Genomic DNA, 12,765 nt, shown 5'->3' on the forward strand with positions numbered 1-12,765 from the left:
CTCTCTGGGGTCTCGGGAACAGATGGTTCCCATTACCTGCTACCTGAGATCCTTTTAAATGTAGATGCCAGGGGTGGAACCAGCCTCGGCATGAGCTCAGCCACTGAGATGTGATCTCTCCCCATAACTTCATAATGATGCGGCATCAGTATTGCCAGACATAATGAAAATTAACCACCTGAAAGCTCATCGTCTCTGGTTTTTGCCATCTGTTTTTCTCTCTCCTTCCCTTCCTGTGATTTGGGAAAACTTTAAGGCTGCAGTGGAAATGGAATCCTCTCTTAATGACTGAGGCTAAAAAGAGTGGTCAGTGCTGGAACACTTGAAGTTTCCCCCGACACTGTCAGTGTGGGGCTTTTTTATGGGGGACACTCACTGTCCTGCAGCATAAATCACTGCCACAGCTGAACCTTGAGATGGCACAGTCTGTGTGGTCCCAGGAAGGGAAAAGATTATCTGCATTTGAATAGCTACGTTGTCTTAGTAATTGATTGCATTGCTATTTTTTAATGCTGAAAAGAAAATCCCTGCCAACGTGAGAATCAGTTGTCTGGAGCTATCTGAAGGCCTCTTTGTGGAAGCCTTCTCAAGGGAAAACGTTGGCACAGATGTACTCTTGGATTGGCTGCAGTTGGTTGGATAGAGGGGTCTGGAGATTAGCAGCTGAATTGGAGATGTCCTTGCAGGATGAAGCAATCAGTTCTTCTGTGACTGTTTATTCAGAAAGAAACTATTAAGCTGAATGTTGGTTTGTTACAGTCAGTAGAATCTGCACAGGGGTTTCCCCCCCCCAGTCAAGTAAACAAAAACAGTAGGACATCAGCCACAAGAGTTGAGACTCTCTTGTTCAGGGGTAGGCAACCTAAGGCCCATGGGCCGGATGTGGCCCAATCGCCTTCTGAATCTGGCGCACAGACGGTCCGGGAATCAGCATGTTTTTACATGAGTAGAATGTATCCTTTTATTTAAAATGCATCTCTGAGTTATTTGTGGGGCCTGTCGGGTGTTTTTACATGAGTAGAATGTGTGCTTTTATTTAAAATGCATCTCTGGGTTATTTGTGGGACATAGGAATTTGTTCATTATTATTTTTTTCAAAATATAGTCCGGCCCACCACATGGTCTGAGGGATGGTGGACCGGCCCACGGTTGAAAAAGGTTGCTGACCCCTGCTCTAGTCCTTATCTTAGATTGGTCAAAATTTTCCTTGCCAGCAATCCAATAAAACTGCAGGCATTCCAGATATAACTTCCCTACTTGCTTAGAACTCTATGTTTCCTGTGGAATGGGAGTCTTGCGTTCGTAATTGAATAAGCTACATCAGTTGCTCTGTTTGTAGGGCAGTGTGCACATGAATTTCCGCATTCAGTGAAGGGGATGTGGAGCTCTGGAGTGGTGGCACTATTTTTTTCCTTGCTGAAGCCACCAAATTCTGGATCTTTTCCAACTTCAGGTGAATTCAAGTGTTTGGTTCAGCACATGAACTCTGTATCCAGAGCTCCCCTCCGTGTTACACACTCACCCACAGTACCTTACCTTCCCCACATTGTACAGGGAAGATTTGCAAGGGGGCTTCTACTCACGTTGGCTTGAGCTTATCAGGATCCCTAATCATGCAGCAGGTTCTACTTGTGTTCACGCAAACATAAGTAGAAATCCCCTGCAGACCTTTCCAACTCAGTGTAGAGAAGATTGGGGACTAAGCGCACAGGGTGATGTGCATTGGCATGGTGGGGGTGAAATTTGTCCACACTCCTGCTCCCAACCACGAGTACTGCATTTGCATGTTCATGCAAACATAGGAACACAACTTCAATGTTAGTGCTTAAGGATCAATGATCCTGTGCAGCAGGGAGCAGATGTGTTGGCTCTGTTGTCTTTATGGTGGCCACTGAAGTCCTTCCTGTTTCAATAAGCCTTTTAAGACGAGATCTTTCTCAGTCTGTATCTGCACTGGAATGGTTTTTAATACGCTTTTATCATTTTATCACTTGTTATTTTATGTCCTGGGCTTCTTTGAGAGGAAGGGAGGGTGTGTACATTTAATTAATAAATACAATAAACTTGTGGCCCTCCAGATGTTGCCAGCATGGCCAATGGTTAGTGATGATATAAATTGTGTTTTACATAAGTGGTTTGACTCCAGATATGGTTCATCTAGATATTTATCTATGTTATAATATTTTCAGTATATGCGCTCACATCACCTGAGCACCAGAATTCAGACCTTTTATGCTGTTCTGATGCATGATTGTAAAACAGAGGACTGTGGGGGGACAAGCATGCTACTAGCTCCACGCCTTGTCACTATTCTGGTTGCCCTACACAAATTGGAGTCTGGCAGATTGCAATGAGGTAAGTCCTGTACCTGTGGAGGCTCCTTGTACGTTTTGAACTCTGGAAAATCATGGCTCTGAGACATGCTACAGATTGTTGCCTTCAAACTCATGGAAAGTACAGTAACTGGAATGGCAGTGGGGGTGGAGATAGCATGCGCTTCATGTATTTACTCAACCCAGATAGTGAATGCCTGAAGAGGACTAGTGTACCCAATAATGATGCTATTACATCAGTTCAACTGCCTGGGGAAAAAATACTCTGTTTCTAATCACTCATGTAATTTAGGTTTGCAGATTTCCATGGTAACACTGTGAAGGGGAGAGGAAAATACAAAAGGTGCTGGTAAAATTCTTCATTTTTATCCCATATATCAGACGACAAGACATTTTGAGAAATAGCTCAGTGATGCTTGACAGTGTACTGCTATAGAAAGAGTAAAATCCCAGTTACTGTTATAGAAATAATAGAAGCAGGAGTTCAGTTTGGGGATGTACCTTTATCATTTTTCCTCAGTGTTGTTTGGAGGTCTGTCAGTGACAGCCTGTAACCCACTTTGTTACCTTCTCTCTGAAGAATGAGAGAACATGTCTGAGTCTGAACAACAAATTCCAGATATATTATTATTCCTGACGTTTCCTTTCTAGGAAAAGGGAAGCCTCCCAAGACTATGTACCAAGCAGTTATTAACCAGAAGCTACAGGGCCTGAAGACTCTTTTATAAATAACTATGTAAAGAGGTGAGAAACATTCATTGGGGTAATTTACACTGTTCACCCAATTCACCCTTCAAAAGTGCCATTGCACAGAAACTAGCACCTCCGATGTTGGCAATGTCAAACACACGCACCCTTGGCTTCTCCACTTCTGTTTATGTACGGTGGGTCGTGGGCCTGATCTCACAGGTCACGATATGTTTCCCAATAAAAATTGTTCATAGACCCAAAGCCTGAAGTGAAAGAATTTTTACTAGAGCTGGCACCATGGAAAGGGTATGGATGTTGACGGTAAACAAATACTACTGCTGGCAGTGTGAAAGGGCAGCTTCTGTGGGATTGCTCCCTCAGGAATGCCAAGTGCTGTGTGGATTATCTATACCAGCAGGGGTTAGGAATTGAGCATTCTGCTGACGAATTGCTTCAGCGCCTCCCCTATTCTGAGCTCACTTTTCCCTTTGCAGCCTTTACACTATGGGACTTCTGTCTCTTGAGTTGATGTGGCTCCATGTTATCATCAAGTCTAAACCAAATTTGAGAATCTGTCTTACAGAGGGGTTTTTTAAAAAAACACACAAAAAAGCAAAAACAGGCAGGACCTTATTTTGTCCCCTTTCTGCCGTAGTGAGGTTTGGAATCTGCAATTGTCTAATCTTGCTTTAAAAAACTATGGCCTTGTTGGCAGCTCTGCAGAGATGGAGTCTACTTCACTAGCTGTATGTAGAAGTTGTGTGACAGAAGGGAAAGGGCTAAGACAGCCTACTTACTATTATTATTATTATCATAATTTATTAAATTTGTATACCGCCCTATACCCGCAGTGGCCATCAAAGGCATCCCTAGGAGTGACCTGAAAGCTGTATAGGAAAGCCTAATCTATTACAATTGCAGTCTCTTCTTGCTATGTTCTACCTTTGTTGTTGTTGTTTAGTCGTTTAGTCGTTTCCGACTCTTCGTGACCCCAAGGACCAGAGCACGCCAGGCACTCCTGTCTTCCACTGCCTCCCGCAGTTTGGTCAAAGTCATGCTAGTAGCTTCGAGAACACAGTCAAACCATCTCGTCCTCTGTCGTCCCCTTCTCCTTGTGCCCTCCATCTTTCCCAACATCAGGGTCTTTTCCAGGGAGTCTTCTCTTCTCATGAGGTGGCCAAAGTATTGGAGCCTCAGCTTCACAATCTGTCCTTTCAGTGAGCACTCAGGGCTGATTTCCTTAAGAATGGATAGGTTTGATCTTCTTGCAGTCCATGGGACTCTCAAGAGTCTCCTCCAGCACCATAATTCAAAAGCATCAATTCTTCAGCAATCTGTCTTCTTTATGGTCCAGCTCTCACTTCCATACATCACTACTGAGAAAACCATAGCTTTAACTATACGGACCTTTGTCGGCAAGGTGATGTCTCTGCCTTTTAAGATGCTGTCTAGGTTTGTCTAGGTTTGTTCTACCTTAAGAACACCTTAAAAACCAGTGCAAACTTTATGGCTTTAAAAGAAAACCATAAACAGCTGAGAAAAAAAGCCCTGGAGATCCATATGGCTATTTTAGATATGCCCATGATTTAGGCTTCCCTTAGTGGTGCCTCAGTTTCAAAAACATGAAGCATAAGCACAAAATCCTGTTGAGGGTGAGGAGCTAAGTACCGGTTGGTAGGGATGGAGACAAAATTTGATTGCACTTTCTGAAACAATGTGCAAATTGAAATACACCCATGTTTTTGAAATTTGCACTTCTCCGAATTTTGCAATGCCGTTCTCTAGCCAAGTGAAGTGTACAAAAATGCACACACCAAACTGTGCATATAAGTGCCTATATTAATGAGAGTAACCTACAAAATGCTTTATATTTTGGAAAATTGCTTTGCAAAATTGTGTGCATTAAGCAAAACTACATACCCCAAAGTGTCTGTTCGAAGAAATTCACACTAAAATGCTGCTGAGTTCTCATGAGGACTTTTTATAAGTGCACACTGATATGGAAGTATGGAGGACTGGGAGTGGGGGAATGAGAATTGCTGCCTCTTGTCAATTTTTATCTCTTCCTGTGGCTAATGACATCATCCAAATGAAGCACCTTTTTAATGTGACAAGGGATTCATTTCATGAAGAGTGAGCTGAACCTTGAGACCCCTCAGGGACTGAAGGGCGCTGTCCAAGATTTTCACGGACTCTCTGGATACAGGATAGGCCTCGCTTGAACATAAATGTGTCATCAGCCATGCCTCCTTCTGCAATTCTTGCACCTTTTCCTTTCCTGGTCCCATCAGGAATAGGCGACTGGGCTGCAAATTGGGCGTGTTCCCCCTCAAAGTAGAAAACAGTTGCTAGATGGAAAAATGGAAGTTCAAGGATGCAGAGTGTAAAATGAGATATGCCTGGGAAAAATTATGCTGAATGAATCTAAAAAGCACATGACTTGGCCTAAGGGACGGGAGATTATCCATTCACTGTCATGAAGATAAACATGTCACAGACGGTCCTTTGGACCATCTGGGGACACCTGATCTGCCAATAAAAGAGATTGACAGGAGCCTGCTGGGCTTCATTAATGCCCAAGGCGGAAAACTGTTTGCTGCCCATTATCTTTGCTTCAAAGGCGTGGATTTGCACCAGTCAAAAATGGACAACAAAATGGAGACCAACATTATTCTCCTCTTTTGTCTTTCTCATGGCTTGATTTATACCTCCTGGCCTATTAATCAACTTCTACATCTTAAGCATCCACCACAGCCTCCACACATTTACTGAAGCCAACTGTACTTTGTACCCTGCCAAACAAATAATTATTTTTTCTAGTACCTGTTCCATCCTAATTTCTACTCTGCTTCATATCTATATTGCTGCCAGATCCCTGCACACTACTTATTTTTCTGTCTTTTTTGTGTCCCTAGGGATTAATCTTGTGGTCAGGATGTTGTTCAGGCCAACAGAGTAGGTTGCAAATTAGTTCATCCAGGTTGTGTTTAAGATTGGTTTTCTTTATTTTATTATTATTAAATTGGACAGGCCTGAGTCAACTGCTTCCACTGGCAAAAGGCCAAGCTACATGTACATACCAGATAGCCTTTACTCTTAATCACTGTCTCCTGGCAAGCTCCAAAAGGTGAAGCAGCTTCTCTTCCTATCAGTCTAAGATTTCTTAGACCACAGTAGTAGGGAAAGTGTTTTTTTACATTCACACATGGGAGTGGATTCTGCAGTCAGGTTTGGGCTAGATTAGAATAAAATACTTCCTGGAAGAATCCCAGTGGACAATAATTTCCTGTTACGTTGTATTCTTTCTTTCTCCCTCCCAGCTATAAAAAGCCATACAGAACATGTTGTGTAAGGAATACTGCATTTTTATTTTTGACAACCGGAGCAGTTAAGAAATCATTTGTTTATTTATTACTGGGGGTGGTGGTGGCAGAGAATAAATATGAAATAAAATGTAATACTGTGTTGCCTGAACATGGAATTCTAAGGACTTCAGCTCATATCTGATCTACATATGGAGAAGAATGAAAGTGGTCCAGTAATTAAAAGGTGGCAGACTGGACTGAACTATTGCAAGAGGAGTCACAATTTTTATAATGTTTTCCCATGTTGTTGTTGTTTTAAAATCCTTACAAATAAAATGCTAGCACAACAGGGAGATACTAGCCCATTTTACTTCTTGCTCTGCTAGTTTATTCGTTGTGGGGAGGCTTTTATATTTAAAAGGTTGAATTCACCAGCAGTCTGAAATGATATGCCAGCTCAGGATTCTTAGACCACTGGTTGTCTTCCAGTGGTCAGTTCAGAGTACCTGTTTAGCTATACAGGTGACTCCCCACTTGTGTTCCAGGTCCCCACGCGCATAAATAAAACATGTGTGAGTGGGGAGCCCGCTGCAGTACATTCAACTTCCCGCCCAATAGCTCTTGAGCAGGGTAGCATGGCAGCAGCGAGAGCTCCCGTGCCCTTTAAATGTGAACTAAATTGTATTTCTCATCCATCCCTAGTCATGGCCACCTTTCTTTCTCTTTGGAATTTGTATTGTTGTGCTGTGATGACTGCTTACATAGTTATGACAATGCCTGTTGGGACAAATAATAGTAAACTATGCCAAGTGCAAAAGAATAAGAGCCAATTCATACAGCCATTAGACATGAGATTACAAAATATTGGTTTTGCCTGTGGTTCAGATGCTGCCTGGTATACATGATTAAGCTTTCACATCACCATTTTAGATATATTTTGAGGGTTTGCTGTGGTGTTCAAGACATTTAAGTGGGATGTGGGTGGCACTGTGGTCTAAACCACTGAGCCCCTTGGGCTTGCTGATCACAAGGTTGGCGGTTCGAATCCCCACCACGGGGTGAGCTCCCATTGTTCTGTCCCAGCTTCTGCCAACCTAGCAGTTCGAAAGCATGCCAGTGCAAGTAGATAAATAGGTACTGCTGCGACTGAAAGGTAAACGGTGTTTCCGTGTGCTCTGGTTTCCGTCATGGTGTTCCAAAAGCTGTTTGCAGACGAACACTGGCTCCCTCAGCCTGAAAGCAAGATGAGCGCCACAACCCCATAGTCACATTTGACTGGACTTAACTATTCAGGGGTCCTTTACCTTTACCTACCTTTCAAGACATTTAATCCTACACATAGATGGGTCACACACTTCAGCTGCATTTCATAGTTTCTGACAAAAGCAGATGAGAAAGAGATTGCAGATGCCTCAGATCAGCAGAGACTTGTCATAAACAACGAGTGTGAGCATGCCTTTCATTAATTCAGTTTCTTCCCTCATGGGGCAAGACCTTTCCTTATTCTCTGAGTGCCTTAGAGGAGCAGACTATACATTTAGCCTTCCAGTAGCCTCATAGATGAAAAGAGACAAGATCGTTCTCCAACTTTTTCTTTTTCATTCCAGCTCCTTTGGCCATTTCCAAGCAAAGGAACACTGCCTTGCCTCGGGGACATCAGCAGGATCAGCTGATGATGACAATTTGAGATGTGGGCTGTGTCTGACCAGGCTTTCTGTCACCAAGGTAATCTGCAACCGGTATCCAACAGCTTCATTCAGCAGCCTTGTAAATGTTCTCAGATCGCCTGTCCACCCTTTGCTATGCTGCAGCTCCTGCTGGGGCCTTGAGGCAAATGGACGAGACGAGAGATCATGTGGTAGTCAAGTTGTAAAACAAGATAAGATTTCACAAAGCAAATGAAATCAGTTGCTGTCAAATGTGCTGCTAGGAGTATGTTTCAACATTTGGTGCACATAGCTGAGTGCGATCTGAAGAGAAACCAGAGTATCGTGCACATGGCTGATAGCTAGTTTCTTTAATGCAGAACAGATCTTCTCATTCATGGTGGTTTATAGAGATAAACAGCTCTTGCTCTCTTCTCCCAAACTTTTCTACTAATCTCTTACAAGGAACAACAGAGGGTGAAATCTACCTGTTCTCCCACTGTTCCGTTAATAGCCCAGTGCTCTCTGGATCAAAGTGTACTTAAACTAAGAGAGAGAAATCTGAATCTGAAGCTCTGTACTAATGGGGAGTCTATGACTTTTCTGCAAAGTTGAGCTGTTGTTCCCTTCTTCAGCTAATTTGAGCCCAAACCTGTGGATTGCAAATTCAAGCCAGCCTCTTATTCAGAAGTAATTCCCACCCTATTACGCCTTTGTGGTCCAAGTCCATCCCTTCCAGTATGTTTCTGCCTTTCAAATGCATGGAGACTAATAGCGATACCAAGCCACTTCTCTGAGGGTGCCTCCTGTATTTTGCAGGTGGGATTCACGCACATCTTGGCACTTTAGGTTTGTGCAGTTAAAGGAGATTAATGTTCAATAAACAAATAGTAGTGTTGTACAACTCACTGTCCAGGACTAACAAAGATCACTTTAATAATACATACAAATGATGATGGGGATTCAGTTTACATTTAACGGTGAACCTATCCAATTCACACTTTCCAAATCAATATGCAAATAAAAACACAGCCATCCTTCAAAATTTGCACTTCTCCAGATTTTGCAGTACAATTCTGCAATGAAATGTGCATAAAAATGCATGTATTAGTGAAAATGGCATACAAAAATGCATTATATTAGCGGAAATTGCTCTGCAAAAATATGTGTTTGGGGCAAAACTGCATACAAAAATGTGTATATTGTGAGAAATTTATACCACAATGCTAATGAATTTTCATGAAGACTTAAAAAAACAATAATCACAAATTGAAGTGAAAATGTGGGGAACTGAACTTAAGACAGGAAAACTGAGAAATGGAAAGAAACTAAAATGGGTAGAATTCCCCTTCCCTGCTTGCAAAGTACTTTGTCCCTTACCCTCAAATAATAGAGAAGGAACACTGAAATTTAGCAAATTCCAGAAATCCTGGTTCTGTGCAGAGTTTCACTTTTGTACTGTTTTATTGTTGTTAGCCGCCCTGAGCCCGGCTTCGGCTGGGGAGGGTGGGATATAAATAAAATTTATTATTATTATTTCAGCATTGTCCTTTTATGGACTGCAAAAACAAACACATTTCCAGCTCCAACAAGCAGGAAAAGATGTCAAGGGTGGTGCTGAATGATAACTCCATTTGGAACCATTGCATCATATCATAGCAGTGATGCTACTTTGACTGGAGTCCAAGGTGTCTGCAGCCTGGAGCAATTGCTCACTGTCCAGCCTCAGACAAACATTCCAGGGGAATCTAATGCCTGTACCTGGCATGGCTCCTCCCATCCCATAAATGGTTACATTACATTCAAGCTAGCATTAAAGAGCAGGGCTGAAACCTCATCCATCCAAGCCCCAAATTGGCTTAGCATGTGTGCAGGATATCAGAGATCGCTAAGCCATCTTGAAGTCTATTTACTTTCAGACAAAGGCTAGAGAACAAGCTCCCTGCTTCCCTGAAACTTGCCTGCAGGCATTATGTGGTTTCTTTGATATGTAATGTAACAAAAGGCAATTCTAATTGTGTTGGAAATGAGAGCATCCAAACATAGGTCCTGAAGTACGGGTCCTTCTGGCACTAACTGTGGTTGTTGGTGCCACTTCTGGACAGGGCCAGGGGGTCCCATAGACCTGGCACAGAATCTGTGATGGCCTGGGATTCGGACTCGGATGCTGAACCTAAGGGATCCCAGCCTGCACAGGATTCCCCGCCTCCAGAACCAGCTGAGCCGGGGCTGGGGCATGAGCCCGAAGGGTCCTCACCTGTGCTGGATCCTCAGGTGCAGACACCAGCTGAGTCTGCTCTGGCTCCTGAGGTGATGGAGGACCCAGTGCCTGCAGGTGCTACACTCTCAGCCCCATCAGGGGAAGAGGAGGTTGCCTCTGGGTCCGGTAACCCTCCAGCCTCTCCTGAGCTGCAGAGGCTCAGGGCAGAGAGGTGGAGGGAACTAAATTCCCGCAGAAGGAGTGCTCGCCTCCAGGCCAGGAGAGGCGAGTCACCAGAGGATCGGGGCCTCCCTATGCCTCGGGGCAGATAAAAACCGGCCAGCCCCAGTCCCAAGTTGTGGGAGCAACATTGCTGGTTGCTAGTTCCTGCCTGAACCCTGTCCTGCTTTCCTGCCTGAGCTCCAGACCCACCCTGGCTCCCTGCTTGCATGCCTTCACCCGACTCTCTGACCTGCACCCAGCTTCAGCTACTACGGACTGCCTCCACGTTGCGCCTTTGACCATGGACCGGACTTGGACCTCACCTCTCGGGTAACCCATGGGACTAGCACAGAATCAGAGCAATGCTGTGGTGTGCCCCTCTAGTCAGAAATCTAGAGGCAACCCCCTCTCCCCAATGCATTGTGAATATGGGCCTAATTACTGTAGCGTTTTTGCCTTTTGACACGCTTAGAAAAAGTATGTGATGTCATTGGTGCCAAAAAACGTCCTTTGTGCTCAAAGAAAAGAAAAGAAAATGCTAAATTAAAACCAGGATATCCGCAGTTATTGGATATCCCTGCTTTCGGCTATTAGAACAATCTCCTGCATGTCCAGGTGTGAGAACAGTTTAAGAACAGCACTGCATACCAGGTAAGGTGATATGGAGTTCTGTGTGAAGGATCTGAAGCAAGACCTAAGAAACATACTTTTTGCTTTCCTGCTTCCCACCGCTGCCACCACCTCCTTAGCCAGCCCAGCCTTTGTTATCCAAGAATACTGTTACAGAACTCATTTTGTAAACTGAGTACAGGAAACTGAGATAGGAAAGCTTTTGGGGTTTCAAAGTCACTCTTTTGCTTCTCACAGTTAAACCATCTGGTGACAGAAGAACTGGTAAGCCATGGAATTCCAGCTGTGGGCATTTCGGTAAGGGCACCTGTTGTTTCTCCTTTTTTAGGTTATTCTGTTTTTCTAGGGCAAGAGTGGGCAAAAAATAATAATAAAATGGTCCAGAGGTGAATTCTCCCAGTCTAACCTGTTGAGATGTGCATCCCCTTTTGAAGCCAGAGATAAAAGTGTTTGAAATTAATGAATTAATCTGAAATAAACACTGCCCTGCTTCAGTTTTAATGATAAGGTAAAGGTAAAGGTACCCCTGCCCGACAGGGCCAGTCGTGACCGACTCTGGGGTTGCGTGCTGATCTCGCTCAAGAGGCCGGGAGCCGGCGCTGTCCGAAGACACTTCCGGGTCACGTGGCTAGCGTGACGAAGCTGCATCTGGCGAGCCAGCACCAGCGCCGCACACGGAAACGCCGTTTACCTTCCCGCTATAAAGCGGTACCTATTTATCTACTTGCACTTAGGGGTGCTTTCGAACTGCTAGGTTGGCATGAGCAGGGACCGAGCAACGGGAGCTCACCCCGCCACAGGGATTCGAACTGCCGACCTTACGATCAGCAAGTCCTAGGCACTGAGGTTTTACCCACAGCGCCACCCGCGTCCCTTAGTTTTAATGATAGCTACCTCCTATTAGAATTATCAACCCTATGCATGCCTACACTTCTGGGTTTGGTGAGGTTTCTCTTGAGTAAGTATGCAGGTATATTTAGTACAATAGACAAATACAGCTACTATTCTGAAAAAGAAGCGGAAGCAATTCCTTTCTGACTTTTGTGTGCTACACACACACACACACACACACACACACACGACAGAAGTCTACCAATTTGTTCTTGAACAACAGGGCAAAGAACATACTGGGTGCTATCCAACGAACTCATTCTGTCAGTGTTAAGTATTTCCATTTGTGCAATGGAACTTCCTGCCTCACCCCCTCTCCTGGTACTCCCTAACTCTTTTCTAGAGGGTTCCCTAAACCTCTGGAGCTGATTTGGTGGGGGTGCGCAAGGGGAGAGGAGAGAGGGGAAAGTTGTGTTGTGCAAGCAGAAACCCTTGTGCTGACGGAACAAGTTCATTGGATTTAGCCCAGCTTCCCCAAGCCATACAGTCAAGAAAAAAGTAACAAAAATCAAATCATTTTTATCCAATAAAATACTGTTACTTATAAATTGGGAGGGAATATTTCTAAACGCTAAAAGGGGGGGTGAACAAAAAGGGATTGAACTCCAATAAGATGGCAGCCTCCAGTTCCAGGGACCTCATAAAATGAGGTTGAGGTTGAGCAGAAGAAAAGAATGGCAAGGACATTTGAGTGGATGGGAGGAATTGGGAAGTTGTCCTAGACTGAGGAGTATTTATGGTCATGTACAGGTCTGCTGTACACCAACTGTTGACTTTTCACAATGCATGTTGAACGTATTAAAGAACTTAATTGAATGTAATCATTTTTAACTCATTAATTAATTAAA

The 12,765-nt window shown here is 43.9% G+C and overlaps 1 protein-coding gene across 2 annotated transcripts in view; it reads left to right on the top strand.

Annotated features, from left to right (window-relative positions):
• The window catches only part of LOC114599410 (uncharacterized), a 35,288-nt gene that overhangs the window by 16,811 nt on the left and 5,712 nt on the right, over nucleotides 1-12,765 (top strand). The window contains exons 2-3 of one of the 2 annotated variants that reach the window (XM_028734616.2): nucleotides 7,936-8,053; nucleotides 11,264-11,323. In XM_028734616.2, the coding sequence (XP_028590449.2) occupies nucleotides 7,936-8,053; nucleotides 11,264-11,323 (178 nt within the window). The remainder of the gene's footprint in view (nucleotides 1-7,935; nucleotides 8,054-11,263; nucleotides 11,324-12,765) is intronic. The other variant, XM_028734617.2, reaches the window with a different exon arrangement.

Source organism: Podarcis muralis, chromosome 5 (assembly GCF_964188315.1).
Source record: "Podarcis muralis chromosome 5, rPodMur119.hap1.1, whole genome shotgun sequence".
In the NCBI taxonomy this organism is placed as follows: domain Eukaryota; kingdom Metazoa; phylum Chordata; class Lepidosauria; order Squamata; family Lacertidae; genus Podarcis; species Podarcis muralis.